Raw genomic sequence first — 16705 nt, forward strand, 5'->3', positions numbered from 1 at the left:
GGCGACACTCTACCTAGACCAGGCCACACACCGCGGACAAGATGGGAACCAGATGTCCGCTCATCCTTACTGCGTACACTCAATAGTCTTAAGGATCCATCGTAAATCTCAGGAATTTGCTAGCTAAGGTCCTTCAGACCGAACAAATATCGTTTTTCTAAATCATTTTCTAAAGATTTGTCTACTACGGCTTCATACGGGAAAGTTAGTTTTTCTCACGTACGATGCTTTCCACTAGCAACTTTCTATCGAGGGCGGCTAAGACCTTTCCTAGTCCACCAACCTTCGTTTATCCAATCAGAAGCAATGTATACTGCCCTCACTTTTCTGACCAAAAATGTCATGAACAAATCCGATGGTCCCGTGCGCTAGACACATCCATCGCTAGATTTCCTCCGATACATCATCGTCACTGTACTTTACTTATTCTTCAACGTTAGAATAGTCAACATGTCGGTGCCTTGCTCGATTACCAACGAATATTGTACCAGTGTATCGCATCTCTATACGCCAAATCATTGTCTACGACGTATATCACAAGCAACGGTGTAACTTAAGTGTTAAAAATATATAGTTTATAACCCTGTTAATCGCAGTGTTATACCCTCTCAACCACCCCTATTATCTCAACGGAAATCAGGGGATCGATCTATTCGCGGCGTCGATTATTATAATCGCAACGGGAATTTGCGACTCCCGTTGACGTGTTTCTTCGCGATTGCGTCTCCCCGCTATTGGTCGAAAATACAAGTATAAAAAAGAAATGAAATCTGTCAAATAATCGAAACCGCATTGTTCAAGGGAGCACTGTGTACAGTAAAATAAACACATCTAGGATAAATATACAAATTGATGAACGATGGTGCAGCTGGTTCAAACGCATTTACCTTATGCAAACCAGTGTTATTTTGAAACTTCACGTAGTCCAGATCAGATGGTACAATGGGATCGTTTAAAATTCATGTGTCGCGTTCTTCGCGTAACAACTGCGGGCTTCGATGCAGAAACTGCGACGTTACGATGCAAGAAAAGTAATTTCCTCTCAACCGGCAGATCCACGCAATAATAATTATGCATCTGACTAAGAAAACAATGAAAAAACTCATACAACAAGTATAAAGTTTCGCGAGTATAAAGTTTGTGATATCTTGTAAAATATATCACGAGTGGAAGAAATTCTGTTTTGTAGAGTGGAGTTGCAATGAAGACGAAAGAAAAAAAATCTTTCTCGCGTGTAAATTAATCTTCTTCCCCTGAGAGTTTAATAAATTGACTTATTGTTTAATACGTTGAAATTTTCATTCGATGAACAGTCTTAATTTGAAGTAGAATTATAAAAGGTATTTTTGATAATAAAGTAACATTCTACTCCTTTTATTTTCTGTTATTTATTTTTTTATCTAATTTATAATTTATCCAGGAAACCACGTGCCACTAAAGTGTACGTAATATTGCGCGCAAGAGCGAGTCTTTTATGTAACGTTAATAGTGGCAGTTGTTTTGTTTATGTAATTATGTACTTTCGTGGAAGATTTGAATGCAAGATTGTAGATAAGTCTGTGCATCAAAAGCAACAAGTGGCCACATATCACGTACAACGAAATGTCGATAAAATAGCACCCCAAATATATGATTTTGATACAGATCGGAAAAATACTTCAAGTCACTGACTATTAAATAACATTTTTGTTTATTTATTTTTACATAAAGATTCATCTCCTGTTTCATGCTTTTCATCGCACTACGTATAAACAATAAAGAACTATATAGTTGATCTCTAAAATGGAATCGTTAATAAGTAAATAAATAAATATAAAGAAAAAATGTCAGGATACAGTATCTTTTGAAGGATAACAGCAATTCTGACTGTGCTCGAAAGAAGTCAAACGAAGTCGGGGGATCGATTGGCTAGTAAAAATAAACTTGACTTGACAAGTTCGCAAGGGTACACAAAACTTTCCTGACTGAAGTTGTCGAAGACAGGCTTGGTCGTCGTTCGAACCTGGAACAGGAAACCCAACCATCGTAATTCACGACGCGACTGCAATCACCAATACCACACGAGACTTTTCGATACAAAATGAACCTGGTGCGAGCAAATTTTTTTCGGCATGCAGATTATTCGAAAGGGGAAAAGTTAGTCTAGCTTCATGAAAGGGTACAATTTTCACGCGTCGATCGACAAAATCGTTTATCATCTACGAATTCTTGATCGATTTTCTATTTTCCACGGATTATTTAATGCAAACGACTGACGTTATATCAACAATATAGTCGCTAGATGCGGCATGCAGCAAACACTGCATTAAACTGATTGCTTCGCGAATACGGACTAATACATTAAACCTAATTTCATTTGACGTATATATCAACAGTATAGAGAGGCATAAATGGCCTCGCTTTTCACGTGATTTTTAATATTCGCTATGCTAGTACACTAGTTGAAAACTATTAACCCTTGAAATAGTCGGATGGAATGTATGTTACATAATTGATAGGATGAAGTTAATTTAACTCGCTCGATGAGATTAATGGATTATCCTCTTCATTTATCTAAATACGCAGGTATATCAACCTTTTTGATAGATTAATGTAAAAATATATTGATATTATTAACATCTATTTTGAAATTGAAAAGTGATCTTCAGATTTAATGACACGAGAAAACATTTTATTTAAAGAAGTTTTATGAAGAACAGATACACGCTATGATATCATAAATACCGAGAAATTCGTTCGTTATGTAGATATCTTTTTAAAAAATGTATACAATTAATATTATAATAAACAGTTAATATGTCACAGACGATTCGACGATTTTTCAAGCGCCCATTTCTACCCTAATCGTGGCTATGCATCAGGTCATAATGAGAACTGAGCTAATATAGAAAATGTTCCATTTAAGATAAACTGACAACCGAGTGTTTTTATTTGAGAAATATCGGACAAAGCGAAAACTTTTGCAAAAGGATTCCACGGTATTTCAACGGCACTTCGTTGATGCGCAGTTTAATCCATTTTTGCTTTTCTTCCTGGATATTAACGGCACTCCGCGGTATTGAATTCCTTTGTCGAGCTTTGTGTTTGTTTTCTTCTCGGTTATTCAACGATGAGCTTCACATTTTTCGGAGGACACCGTTAATTTGTGATCTTTTCAATCTTTCTCCCATTTGGTAGATACTACCAGTAGATAGTACCGGTTAATGACATGCCCATCATTACTTAGAATACCTTTTGATATTCTTCTAATGTAATTCTTGGCCTTTCTTTTTTTTATTAATTTTTATCTCGTGATTTTACTAATATTTTAATTTTTTTTACAGAAAGTTACTTGATATCGTTCAAGTTGTACTCTTAAGTAGTTCTTGGTAGAACATACTTAATGGATGCTTTATTTCCGATTATCGTTCAATAGCCGAGAAGATATAGGGACTAATCGATTAGCATGAAACAATAATATCACTTAAAAACTCCCTCTAGATTGCTAACGTGTAATTAGACTCTCGTACGCTTGCAAGAGCAGCTCGATATCGTCTGGCTGTTGTAACAATGCGTTCCTTACGATGCATCCGTGCGTTCCGACCTTTTCTACACAGGCTCACGTATATTTTCACAATGACCCTGGCAAACAGCTACATCGATTTCTTGTCCCATTGAATTTTTACGAATGGACGATTACTTTCCAATGATCCTTTCTGCAATTATCTCACCTAATCTACCTATCGATTGATTCAATTATCAATTATCAATTATCAAGAATCTATCGAATACAATTTATAATATACTGATATATAATACAGCAACGTTACACCGTTCGTGCTTGTTTTAAGTATTTGCAAATCGTAGAGTGTCTCTATGTAGGTACTTTGTTGCGCCAGAGTTGATAACTTGGAGTATACAATTCTACTTCGATAACTGCACCACTTATAATTAATTTATCCTATGTTCTAGTTGAATACATGTATTAGGATTAAATGAAAGCCGAAACGAGCAAACACAGAGCGGTATTAGGAAAAAGGAAATAATTAGAGATTAAATCGGTTTCGAATCCTGCTGGTTTAATTCTATAGTTTAAACTCCAATAACTGCCGGCATTAATTTTCTGTTACTCCTACGGGAGCTCTGCTAAAATATTGATTATCGCTAAACTATGCCGAATCATTGTAAACCGAGCGCTAACGGAAAAATTTCTATTAAAAGGGAAACGACCATGTAATTTCATCCTATAAGAATTCTAAAATTGAAACATGATTATATAAGATTATTGGCCTGTATCGATCTCTACGCCCCACAACGACTATCCCGCGTTCCGCTCATAAATTACTCGTTGTATTTTACTGATGGTAAAAGTACCGCAATAAGAATGGGACCCGATTACTATTGACTAGCCACGAAATCGTCCACGAAATCACACGAACCAGGATAGCATGGATAACGAAAATTGACCTACGAAATTTGATACAGCAAGGCAAACCACAACTTTTGGTATATCCCCAACCCCTGGATATGACCCAGGATTCCAGTGATTTCTAGCTGGTACGTGTCGGCTGTGGGTCACGCGCCAACGCTTTCTAAACGCAAGACATATTCCGGTTGCATCTGTATTCGAGGAGAAAAGAGTACACGAACGATATACGAATTGGGTCTTGCAAAGATCCGCATTGCCAACTATAAATCTAGCCGCCAGTGACAGTCTCGGTTCTTGGTTTAATTTTCAAATCTCACGCATCTATATATTATTCGGCAACCTTGTGTTTGCATATTTTCGGCATCACGCCGGAATGGTTACTCGCTACTGATCTGATTCATAGCGTAGCTTGCCCTTTCCATCGTATTGTTTGAATTTCTCTGATTTAGCGAAAAGCTTCGCGCTGTACAAATTCATTTTTCTTGTGTTATCAAAGCAGTCCACATTCGGCTACGATACACCGCAGAAGGGATGGTAATCTTGGGATAAATTATTGTGAAATAATTCCTCGATATTTGGTAAGAATGGAAATTTATCGAACCTGAATATTTCTTTTAAAATGTGGCGCTAATATGATATTGTTATACGTTGTGCCATCGCGCAACGATTTGCGCTGATATATTATTTTGATTCGTTAGCCACGAAATCCATTAGCCGACGAGGTGATCCGTGGTTTCACTTTGCGCTAAATAATTTTCAGGCGATGCACGAGGTGGGTGTAACCGAGACAACGGCGCGGTGGTAATGGCAAGGAGGAAAATAAATTCGTGGGGACAGTTGCGGCCCTATGGGTCACACGTTCACAGCCTTCGGATGTGGGATAAGTTACAGGCGCAGTGGTAGAAAATCGGTTTATACAGATCACGTACGGCCTGGAATGAACGGATAAAGTTTTGGGATTCACTTTCCATTCTCAACGGTAAGCCAATTTCTACTATAACAAATATTGTACGTTAGTTAGAGAATGACGAGTTTACCGTTCGAAGAGCGGAGAGTAGTTAGCACTGACGTAAAATTTTCAAGTAGTGTGCAAAGAAGATCGTTATTTGTCATTTTGGATCTCGATTTGTATTCTGCAAAGAATCTCAAAGGAACAATATACAGGAAAATGTTTCGACTTAATTTCCTTAAACGACTTTAAAGCGCGAAAAATTTCACAACAGCTTCCAATTGTCTTTATGCAGAATGGTAAATGGGGGATTCAGAATGGATAGATGGTACTCGTTAAGCGAAAAGAAGTCAGAAAATTAGTACTTCCAAATAAAAATAATCAAACACCCATGCATCGAACTAGTTCAAGGTCCATGAGATTGAAAGGGTAAGTTATGAATTCTTTACCTCTTTTCCATAATGTATTCTTCTCATAACATTACAGGTTTCCCCGCGGCATTTTCATCTTTTTCTTCAAATTCTGACTGAGATATTTTGATGAGACAACGATATATTATATGGACCTAGGGTAGTCGGAAAGGAGGAACCAGAAACGCCGTAAGCATACAGAAAATTAGATATCATCCAGCAAAGTCGGTTAATTCGACGTATGGCTTGAAACTTTTTGCGGTACGTGACGAGGCATAGCAAGTAGAACTGCGAATGCAGTTCCCCATCGGTGCTGTTGTCGCTATTGCCGGTGCACGTTGCGCATTTCCTACTCGAACAAATCCACTTTGCAACCTCGTTTCTGTGCTGGCGCATCCTTGACACTATGCGTCATCCGTACGTATCCGACATGGAAATGAGAAACCGATATCAAGAGGAATCTTCTTTGCGACTTCTCGTACTTCGTCTACCATTAACAGGATTCCTTTCATGTGAAATTAGATTCTATTCGCGAGCTACTACTCGCGTTTCTGGCCCGTCTTCTTCTGGCATACGCAATTTCTTTAGCCTATCATGTTCGATATAGATTGAACGTGCTGCTTAAACTAGTTTGATTTCGTAGAGCCCCTACGCCTTTAAATTTTGACAAAAATACTTTGCGTGTTGAAATGATTGAGATTAATCAACTGAAACTGAAATGATTGTTGCTTTGATTGCACTTTGATCGTCACGTTATACATAGATCTGGAATTATTTTAGGCAGGCTTTAAGATTTGAAATTCATCATATGACTAAAGGATTACTCCTGAAAACACTTGGTTTTGATCGTTAAAAAGTTTGGATGCTGAATAGAATAATAATGGTTACTAGCTCCTCGTATCCAGTAGAATCGGTCCACGACTGGTCAGACACAGCTATTCCTCGTTAAACGCTTGGAACGCGATGTTAAATATAAATAGATGGAGTTTAAAAACGTTTCTAGATGCTATCTATAATTTTTTACTAATATAATAAAAATTAATAATCTACTATTTTCTGTAATTTACGATTACCTTTTCGTGATGATATTTTTCCGGTTCCGTTTGTTTCCACCAAGTGCTATCTTTTTCTTTCTAAAGTATCTAATCGCTTAAAAGCAATAATTTTCTGCAAAGAAATTTTTCGGATGCCTTGAGATTCAATTTCAGTACAGCTGTACATCCTTCTATGTCTGTTTCTTTGACTCTAAAGCCGTCTCACGGAATTCATTCGTAATATGGCTGCTACTTTGACGCGTTCTTCCTCTCTAAAGGGTCCATCTGAGGAATTTATCTTTTCCCACTGGATTGAAAGATCTCGCACACATAATCCTGACAAAGGTCTTAATCCTTACCCGCGTACAAAACCATAAATTCCACAAAACGGAAAGATATTTGAAGATATCGTAAAATTTCGCTCAACGCCGAGGCCCATCGCATTTTGATACGATTTCAAAAGTTACTGTGATGTTGCTTGTTATCAAAGCATAGGTTCGCATTTGAAATCTTACCGAATTTTTTTCAGCGACGCTCTTCTTTCACAGTGTTTTTCCTTGAAACCAACAGGAAGAAGTCCCTTATTCTACAAGTTGAAAACAAGACCATTACGAAGGCGAGATCATCTTTTTTTATGAGCCAGCCAAGTTGGATTGTTGAGGATGTATTTTGCGACGTTCTTGTTTCACAAGCTTCTCGCCGCAGTTAAAATAGCGAGAACGTTCTGAGAAAAACGCAGGAAACTTAAGGTGTCTGTGTAGCAGAACATTCATTCGCCTTTGTCGTATTTTCTTTCATGTTCAAGAAAGAACTGTAGAAGACGTAATGTCATCAAAGGATTGTATAGAACAGAAGTGTACTGATGCACGACGTTGTAAGAAATAATTAACTCAAATTTTTTATTAGGCGTTTTACTTCTTTTTCTTTTTGTAGATCTTTGAATAAACGCTACAAGTGTACCTCAGCTTCGTATATTAATGGTAAAATAGATTCTTCGGTAGAAATGGAAAAATAGATTTGTCTATTACAATTTACATTAAAAGCAATGTATGAAAAATTGACACGGCATAGTTTTCCAAGAAGATTTCTTCGGAGGCATAGTCATAATCGTATTTTTAATATTACGCATAAATATTCCGATCGCGATCATTCTCAAACGTTTCCAAGGCATTTAGCTAATGCTGTAGTATTTTTCAGAAGCTTTTAAGCGTACCCAAAAGTACCGTTTTTACAAGCGTTTTGAAAATAGATGAGTCTGAATATTAATGCAAAGTGCCCTTAATATTTCAACAAGTGAGTGCACGATAAGACCTGTCTGAAAGACAAGACATTATGCAATAATCTAACATAAGAGGAAGAAAACAAGACAACTTTTACAAAAAGTGAAAATTACAGGTCCGAATTCCAGTGTCTGATCTTCCTATTTTCTAGACTATATGCTTCCGCATAATTATGAAATGATGTACTTACATTAGACCGTTTTTGCTCTTCACTTTTCACAATTAAGCACACTATTATTTGCTAGTAACCACGCCAAGTAGTCCTGTTACCATGGATTTCCATACCATAAATATTTCATTATCCAGAAGTTCAGCCCGAATACATTTAAACTTATACAAAGTGGAACATAGTTAATTCGTATTCATTGAATATATCGTTACTATAACTTTAATTACAACTTCAATTTGTTTGGTATAATGGAACTGTAATTAGAATACGCAGAGGTATAAATTATTCAAGATTCTTTAGCATATCAGTAACGATATAATCAAGGGATTAAAACGTTCATGACACTCGAAGTACAGGTACTTTACCTAAATCAATACTATATCTTCCACAATTAAACAAATATTATTAGGAAGTACAGTTAGAATAACGATGAATCAATTGCAAGATAAAGGTGGCACTTGTCAACGGATTGCTTCATAAAGAAGCCTAAATTATTGTATATTACAATATCAACGATCCTAAAATATTGGATTGTCCGGAAAGTTCGTTCCGATTTTTAAGGAATTTGATCGACGCGAAAGATCATATTGAAAATTTGTTCACCGAAAAACCTGAGACGTTCTGGAAGGATGGAGTATTCAAATTGCGTGAAAGATGGAGGAAGGTTGTAAAACAAAATGGTGCCTATATAATTCAATAAATGTGTATCGAATTGAAATGTAAATTGGAAAGAAACATAGTACAGAGATGGTAGTGTATATCTTTCTCTTATGAATGAAATGCGCTTTGATCTGTGCATCCAAAACTGCCTTCAGTTTCAAAGGTGGTCGGATTAGCAGCGCAATCCACGTTTCTATAAACTACTGCACACCTCTGCTTAATTACGTTAATGAGTAGGAAATTATTATGATTATCTTGTATTTTCTCTAGCGGAAAGCAGCGCGTGCGATCGGTTTGCGAGGTCACATTTAGCTGTGAGGCAAACTCATTGTCAGATAAGCTAACCGACCCTGAGGGAATGTTCTAAAATATATCGCAGACATCGACGGTAACGATGTAAGTTCCTCTTACTTGAGGGCAACTGTTGGTGTGTCGGTAAACGTATACAACCAAAGAAACTAGATAGTCGCTGGTATTGCTGGCGAAGCTTTGAAACTCGGCTAATCTTCGGACTAAGTATTGACCTACCGCAGAAAGGGAACGTTTCTTCGGCAATAAGGGTTTACTGGCATTATGTTGCGTTACAAGCATTGATTAATTGTAATAGTTTCAGATTTTATATTCTCGTTAATGAAAATGTGCTTATAATTTTTATATAGTTGTTTCAATGCAGCTTTTTTCTGGAGAGTTTCCATCTCATCGATAATAATCTTTTTGAGTTTCGTTAAACTATTTTTGAATCGTATAAAATTCAGATTCGGTGAGATCAGTAGCGGTTAGCGTACAAGGAACTTGTCTAAATATGTTTTGTAATCCTTATTGTATCTCACGAGATTTTTATATGTACGCGAACAGTTATGTTGCTTTTATTCTCGCTGAATTTCCTTGCGCGATTCTTCGAAACTACTTCATCACTTTACCATCATTTTTCCATCGATTCATCTGTATCAGATTCTTACGAAATCCTTCACCGGGATTTACACGAAAATGGATATTTCTTGAATACAATTTACAATCGATTGATCTTAGTAACGCAACGAAGTGAAGAAGGTTAAATTCGAGAACACGTCCCCCGGTATCGACAGAACGGCGAAAATAATTTCTGGAGCAATTAAAAATGATTGTAGGAATGAACGATGCTTATGGTGTATCCCGCGCCTTTCTTCGCAATCGTTGGGGTATAAAAAAAATTGGAGGTCGAATCTCGGTCGCAATTGTAATGGTCCTATGGAAGAAGGTCATAAGGCGAAAGGAAGAACAAAGGGACGCTGCAAAAACGGGAGCCGCTGTCGGACACGGGAAACGATAAACGGCAAAACAGGCGCAGCGAAACAATGCGCAGGGCATATTTAGCCGTGCCGTTGTACATTATTTAGGTGCCAGTACGCGCCATTTGTATTCCTGCGCACGCGTGTGCTACGAAAATTCGCGATATTTCCTTTCACCCTGCATCCCCTCGACCAGAAGAAACCGATGCCTCGTTTCCATATTGCTGCGATCACGTCCACATTTTCGGAAATGAAAAGTTTCCTGATCGTGGTGGACACCCCTTAAATTTGCCATTCGATCTTCGATCGTGAGGAAAATGGCTCGTTTAACGAAACGAAGGAAATGTTGCTAGAATTACGAGCGTTGAAAATTCATCGGTGAAGTTCCTTTTTCGATGATTTATAGAGAAAAGTAGAAGAAAGAAAGCGGTGTTTATTTTCACATTTGAATGGGAAGATTTGAAATGAAGACTTGTGAAGTTTAAGAGCGTTATTTTAGATCTCGAGAATGTCCCTTGTGCGAAGCGATTGAATTTTAATGATGTATGAGATCGTTCATTCGTGAAGCGTAGCAATATATCGCAAATATGCCTTTATTAGGCCATTTGCGAGATATTTCTTAGTCATTTTATGTAACGTACGATATTTGATAGAATTTTATGTGAAAACGTTATGTTTCAAAAATGTTGTCATTGTCTGTTGAATTGTAAATTAACTAGAATTTAAAATTAATTCAAACTGCCTGATTCAGAACGAGAAGAAGCTACAAAGAGCTGAACTACGCGTCAAAACTAAATATGTAATAGACACGAATGTCTATCGATATAAACGTCAACGGAATTATTGGTTTTCAGGATTTAATTAAACTTTTACACAGTTGTCATTATACCGCGTGAATATTGATGTTCTATACATGTATCTATACATATGTGATAAATTGCAGTCGAATATATTGTTTATTAATTTGTTCAATTTATTAGTTTGAAAATCCGTGTATAGAATTATCGCAGTATATACTACAGAGTATAGTTTCTCTGCTAATATATTAACCAGATACGTCTAAACTCTAAACTCATCCTCAACTACTCGACGTTTTGATACTTTAGAGAACTATCAACTTGAGAATATCGAAATTGACTGAGAGAGCTTGATTCTCGCTCTCGAGAATGATCGATGTGATTAACTTAAAATCCTTCGGATGATCCTTCTCCCGTGGAATATACAATTTCGAACGTGAAGTGCATTTCGAACGCGAATTTATAAATTGTATATGGATGATCCGTGAAGTATTTACATACATACGATCGTGGAAAAATAAATTCCCACGAGGTTATCGATATCGAAAGTTTCAAAGGACAATAGAAATTTACCGTCTAAGTAATTATACGCGTTTCGTAATAATTAGCCCTGAAAATTGATATTTTCCACAAACCTGATATTGCCCACGTTTAAAGACTATAACCATGCACTAGTATTAACAAAATCTACAAAATAATTTCAAGGCACACGCTTGAAATAGAACGACGAATCTGGCCACAATAGACGACACTGTTAATCCGGCTTCTAATTACACATAAAACCAGCAGTTCGCCACGTGCTGTCTGAACGGAAATTTCCCCGAAGCTTCTACTAATCATTTCTAATGATGCTTGAGACATTGTCCGCATCATACTCTTACAGCTATGGTTTATCGTAAATCATCTTCGCGAGAAATGTTATATCTAAATCAGCGTTACACTAAATTTATGAAAGTATAAAATAAAATGATATTGCTAGTGTTATATTTTAATCGAAGTTAACATCGATGTAACATCCTTTGGCTTTCAGTAATTAATGAAATCGAGGTTTAATCTTCTCAATCAAAAATTGCTCTAAAATTAAACGCGATCGAATCATAAAATTAAGGGCTAGAAAGATTTTATTGTTGAAAGTCCAAGAAACAAATAGGCCTCTGATAAAATTGGGAACTTCTATTCGGTATAAACATTTATATACCGAATTGTAAGGACGTGGAGAAAATTGAATTGGGTAAACTAACAGGACCTTCGTTCAATAATTTACAAGGGTTAACCGTGAAACTGACATTGAGTCTAGAGTCTAGACGATGATTGATGAGAGCGTAAGTGCATCGTATGTTACATGCGGCCTCCGAGTGCAGCCAATGAACACTTCCGTTTCGTCGATGCATCCTATACACATCCAGGTTGTACACGCGACTAGTCGTAATATCAGTGATTGGTCTTTGTTCGTTTTAATGTCATTCCTTCCGTGTGAATGTGCGGTATGTACGTGTTTTACACTGGTGCGTATAAACGTGCAGGAACGGGAGATGCATGCTGGAAAACGTGTATGCAGGGCTGCACGTAGCCCTCGTAGGTAATCACCGATCTGTGTACTTTTTTTCTATATATGTACGTGTGTGTGTGTATGTATACGTTCATCGAAGCCCCGTTTCGTAGCAATACCAGCGCTTCGTTGGCCGGAGAAAAAAGGATGCGATACGTTTCTAATTACGAACCAGGTCGCGTTTGGGTACATTGGTCTCTGGCTGTTGACACGACATTTTAAAAAAGAAATTTTATTTTTTCACATTTTCGCAAACGTGAAATATATTAGCAATTGTGTACCGACAACTGATCGTACTGATCGTACACCTTTAGTTTTCGAATGTATTTTCAAATCTAACAAAAAGAAGATTCCGGAAATACAAGAAAGATTTTAGAATTCCGACGATTTCCAATACTACGATATACATTTTGAAATCAGAGGTCTCGTCAGATGGATGTCTAAAAGTATATGTATGTACACCTTCTTCTTAATTACAAAATTCATGCAGGGAATAATCATAAGGTGTTACCTGCCGAACAAAATACGATAAGGTTGCATGCAAATAGGAATGTTACGAAAACTGATCGTGCTACTCGAAGCAGAAAGCAATGCAAAAAGGACGTTCTGTCTATTGCAACTCACTTAACTCGCACCTTGATAAAACGAGCACACTTTTCGTTTCAGTATAATAGATACTTAGAATTCTGTTGGTACTGTGTGCGGTGTGCGTGTTACGTTAGAGAGAAGGTCTTTTATGCGTTTTGTACAGAGGAACTTTTAAGTTGCTGTTGAAAACTTACAACGTCGATTATTTGCATTAGTGTAAGGCCAAAGCTCAACACGAGGGGCTCGGACTCATTGCCAACCGGACGCTCCAGCACGTTGTATGTATCCAGCAGGTCGCTTAGCAGCCGTTTCTCGTGAGAACCGCCGTTTACCAGCCCTGACCAATTATCATTTTTTCAGTCATCTCTGTACAAGCACGATCTTTAAACCACTTTGAGCCCCGACTAGCCTCGTCGACTCTCGAGCTCTTCCGCGGTCCACGCTCGCATTCTTTCGAGAACACCACATTCTTCCTTTGTTCGAAATTCACCGAGGAAAAGCAATGTTTATAAGACAAAAGGTATTTTTTCTTTTTTCTTTTCTTAAATATTGCAATCGTTATGTAAGAAGGTAGAAACCAATTAAAAGTCTCAGTTGGAATCGAAGATGAAGATTGTCATTAGCGATCGTTGTATCGTCTTGTCTGGAAACGTGTGTCGACTGGAATTTCGTAGATATCCTGCGTACGTGGAACACGGAATGTTAGTCGTGGTTCAAAGTGTACATGTTTAAAATTACGTTGCCCCTTTTATAACAAGAATGTAAGTCTGACAAGAATTATACGCAATATAAAAACATATATAGAAGTTAATTTGAAGCAGCAGTACACGTTTTTGCTAAAAAGGGCACGGGTAAATGTCTCCAGGTATCCGTGAGCCGTTGAATTTCACACGCTTGCATGGGTAAATTTGCAACTGACCTGTGAATAGAAACAAGCATTGATTCCTTCTCTTTAAAATTTCGCTCTAAACATGTCTCGAACAATTTCGAAGATCACGTAGATTCTGTGTAATCACGATAATGGCCACATGTATCGACATGAAAATCAAACAGAAAATGGTAATTAAAAGAAAAAATTTCTGTATTTTTCCTTGTGTAGAAAAATTAATTGGCTTCGCGATGGTTGCACACGCGATAGGAATAAAGTGCAAGTCCATGTGTCGTGGACATTCAGCCTCGAATCGTTGAATATCAAAGAAAACTAGACAATTTTTACAGACCTGTTATCGACGACTGGCCCTCGTCCTATCGATGTCGTATCGCTTCGTGTCGACGGAAAGGAACAAAAGAAAAAGGAAAATAACGACGATACAAATTTCTGTCGAGTGTCTTAAAGAACGTTTATCTTCTTTCGATTTATTTTAGGAGTCACCCCACGGTGACGTTTTGCACTACTTTTCCCGAATATATATCTTCGCAATCTCTCTTTCTACCCGGATCTCTCTCCTATTCACCTAGCCTCCTCTGTCCCTTTTCTTCCTTTCTTTATCCCCGCGTACTTGCCAATTTTTGTCTCTGTTTCTCGTTTTTCCTATTGCTCACAGGACACCATTCGATATCTTGCTCCACGGAATAGTTCGCATTAAAAAGTTGCTGAATCAACTTGTCGCATCAGTATTGCCGATACTGCGCTTCGTTATGAGTGTAGGATTCGAGAATAAGAAAACGTCGGAAAGTAAAATAAAACGAGATGCATTTCATTATACTTTATGACCTGGCGTAACAATGTCAACGCAAGAACTAGAATGGTTGAGATGACCAATTTATAGTGGATTCATTTCTAAATATATACAGCTTTTTGGAATATAAACAGCTTTTTGTAAAATATATAGCTAAAGATTTACATTATGTGTCTTTTCACGTGTCTCCCATTTCAATTTCTTTGATACAAGCTTTAAATATTACTTGCTAGTAGTTCTATCGCTAACCGGTGATATAATCATTAATTCGAACAGAACATCCATCTTCGATTATAACAGCTTTGGCTTCCAAGCCCTTTCGGAAGCAATTCAAATCATGAGAATTCCATTCCCTGAGGGAAAATTCCGTGCATCACCGATACGTCGTTGCATTTGGCACAGTACAAACGTTATCGTTAGCATCCGCGTTCACAATTAGAATGCGGAATGATCGACATTGGAGTAATCGTGTGTGCACGCATGTTTCGCGTCTCGACATGGAACTGTAGATACTCTCTCATTGGAATGCAAAGGCAAAATATGAATTATGAATCCCCTCGACGAGAAAAAATTCGATTCACCGCCGTATGATTGTATCGTACAATACCGGTTATCTTTCTGTTTGACGTTGCAAAGCAAAATATCTGTTTCTTTGATATCGTACGGAAGATACTTAGAATTTAAAGAAATATCTGTGAAGAATAATTTATAAAAGAAATTCTTTAGCTGTTTGCAAAAGAGATTATAAATTCGAAGAACTCGTTTCGTTTAAGAGACAATCGATTAAAAAGTAAAGAGAGAAAATAAATAGTAATAAACGTTCGTAAATATATGGACTGAAAGGATATGTTCCTCCTTCACGCTCTTTTCATAATAGACTCTTTGACTTTCTTCGTTTCCACCTGCCCAAACAAAATGGGATACAGCAAAGCTAAATAGCGAAACATTTGCTGTTCATTGTTTCGAGAGAGCGTGCCCGGTAATTGGATTCATGAACGCGAATTGAATACGTAAAGCTAGTTAAAGAGCAGAAGCTTGCTTCTAAGAATTTCACAAAATCGTTCTGCAGGACATGCTGCGACTTTACAAATCGACGAGAGATGTGTGAAAAGACTATAGAAGGACTTGGTCTTGCTGTGTTATAGATTTATTTTCTCTCGAATCGCCATTATGTTTTCAACTCTCTGCTTTTGTAACTTCTTTTTTGTTCACTTGAATGCTTATAGTCGCTAAACGGTCGATTGAGGGTTCATAACTTTCAAGACAGGATAACTTATTTTAACAATTTTAGCGATTGTAACGTTTGACTTTAATTTTTCAAGCTATCTTCCATCGCCCTGGATTAATACTTGCATTAAGGTACGATTTAAAGCATAGTTGAAAACTTGTGATGATCGTCAGCATTTATATTAAAATAAAAAACATAGAATGGATGTAAATGGGATACGAATGATGCCATGGTTTCTGCTTTTCTCTGAGAAAAAAAAGAGAGGAAGAAAAAATGCCATTATCGGAATCGAACCATTTTCGCGCCGATAATTTTACTGCGGAATGAAGTCCGTTCTCAGTGAATGCACCGTTCCACTGGACGAAACAATAGGGTGCAATCGACCCATTTTCATTAACACGATCATATTTCATAAGACGCATTTCATAAATGCGGCATTAGTAAACAGGAAACAAATGGCAGACAAATTTTTTTCTGGATTATATATAGCAGAAAATTGGAATTGATCTTCGAGAATCATTTAACGTATATGTATATCTATGGATTTGCAAAATCATCTGACAAATCTTTTTGAAAGTTTTCCATCTTGATTTAAACATACAATTTTTAATAAATAATTTTGGCAGTACGTATCTAATAATTTTCAATCTATGGTATTCTATCTAAAACTCGCGCACGAGTTTCTA

General features: G+C 37.1%; 2 protein-coding genes across 4 annotated transcripts in view; one reads left to right on the forward strand and one right to left on the reverse strand.

Annotated features, from left to right (window-relative positions):
- Window positions 1–16705, forward strand: part of Bin1 (histone deacetylase complex subunit SAP18) — a 386327-nt gene that overhangs the window by 261083 nt on the left and 108539 nt on the right. The window lies entirely within an intron of this gene.
- Window positions 1–16705, reverse strand: part of nAChRa7 (nicotinic acetylcholine receptor alpha7 subunit) — a 160694-nt gene that overhangs the window by 96830 nt on the left and 47159 nt on the right. For 2 of the 3 annotated variants that reach the window (XM_069126859.1, XM_069126858.1), the window contains exon 2: window positions 13307–13449. The exons of the other annotated variant lie outside the window; for it this stretch is intronic. In XM_069126859.1, coding sequence (XP_068982960.1) covers window positions 13307–13449 — 143 coding nt within the window. The remainder of the gene's footprint in view (window positions 1–13306; window positions 13450–16705) is intronic. 3 annotated transcript variants of the gene reach the window in all.

Source organism: Bombus flavifrons, chromosome 14 (genome assembly GCF_040668555.2).
Source record: "Bombus flavifrons isolate JBK064 chromosome 14, iyBomFlav1_principal, whole genome shotgun sequence".
NCBI classification, from domain to species: domain Eukaryota; kingdom Metazoa; phylum Arthropoda; class Insecta; order Hymenoptera; family Apidae; genus Bombus; species Bombus flavifrons.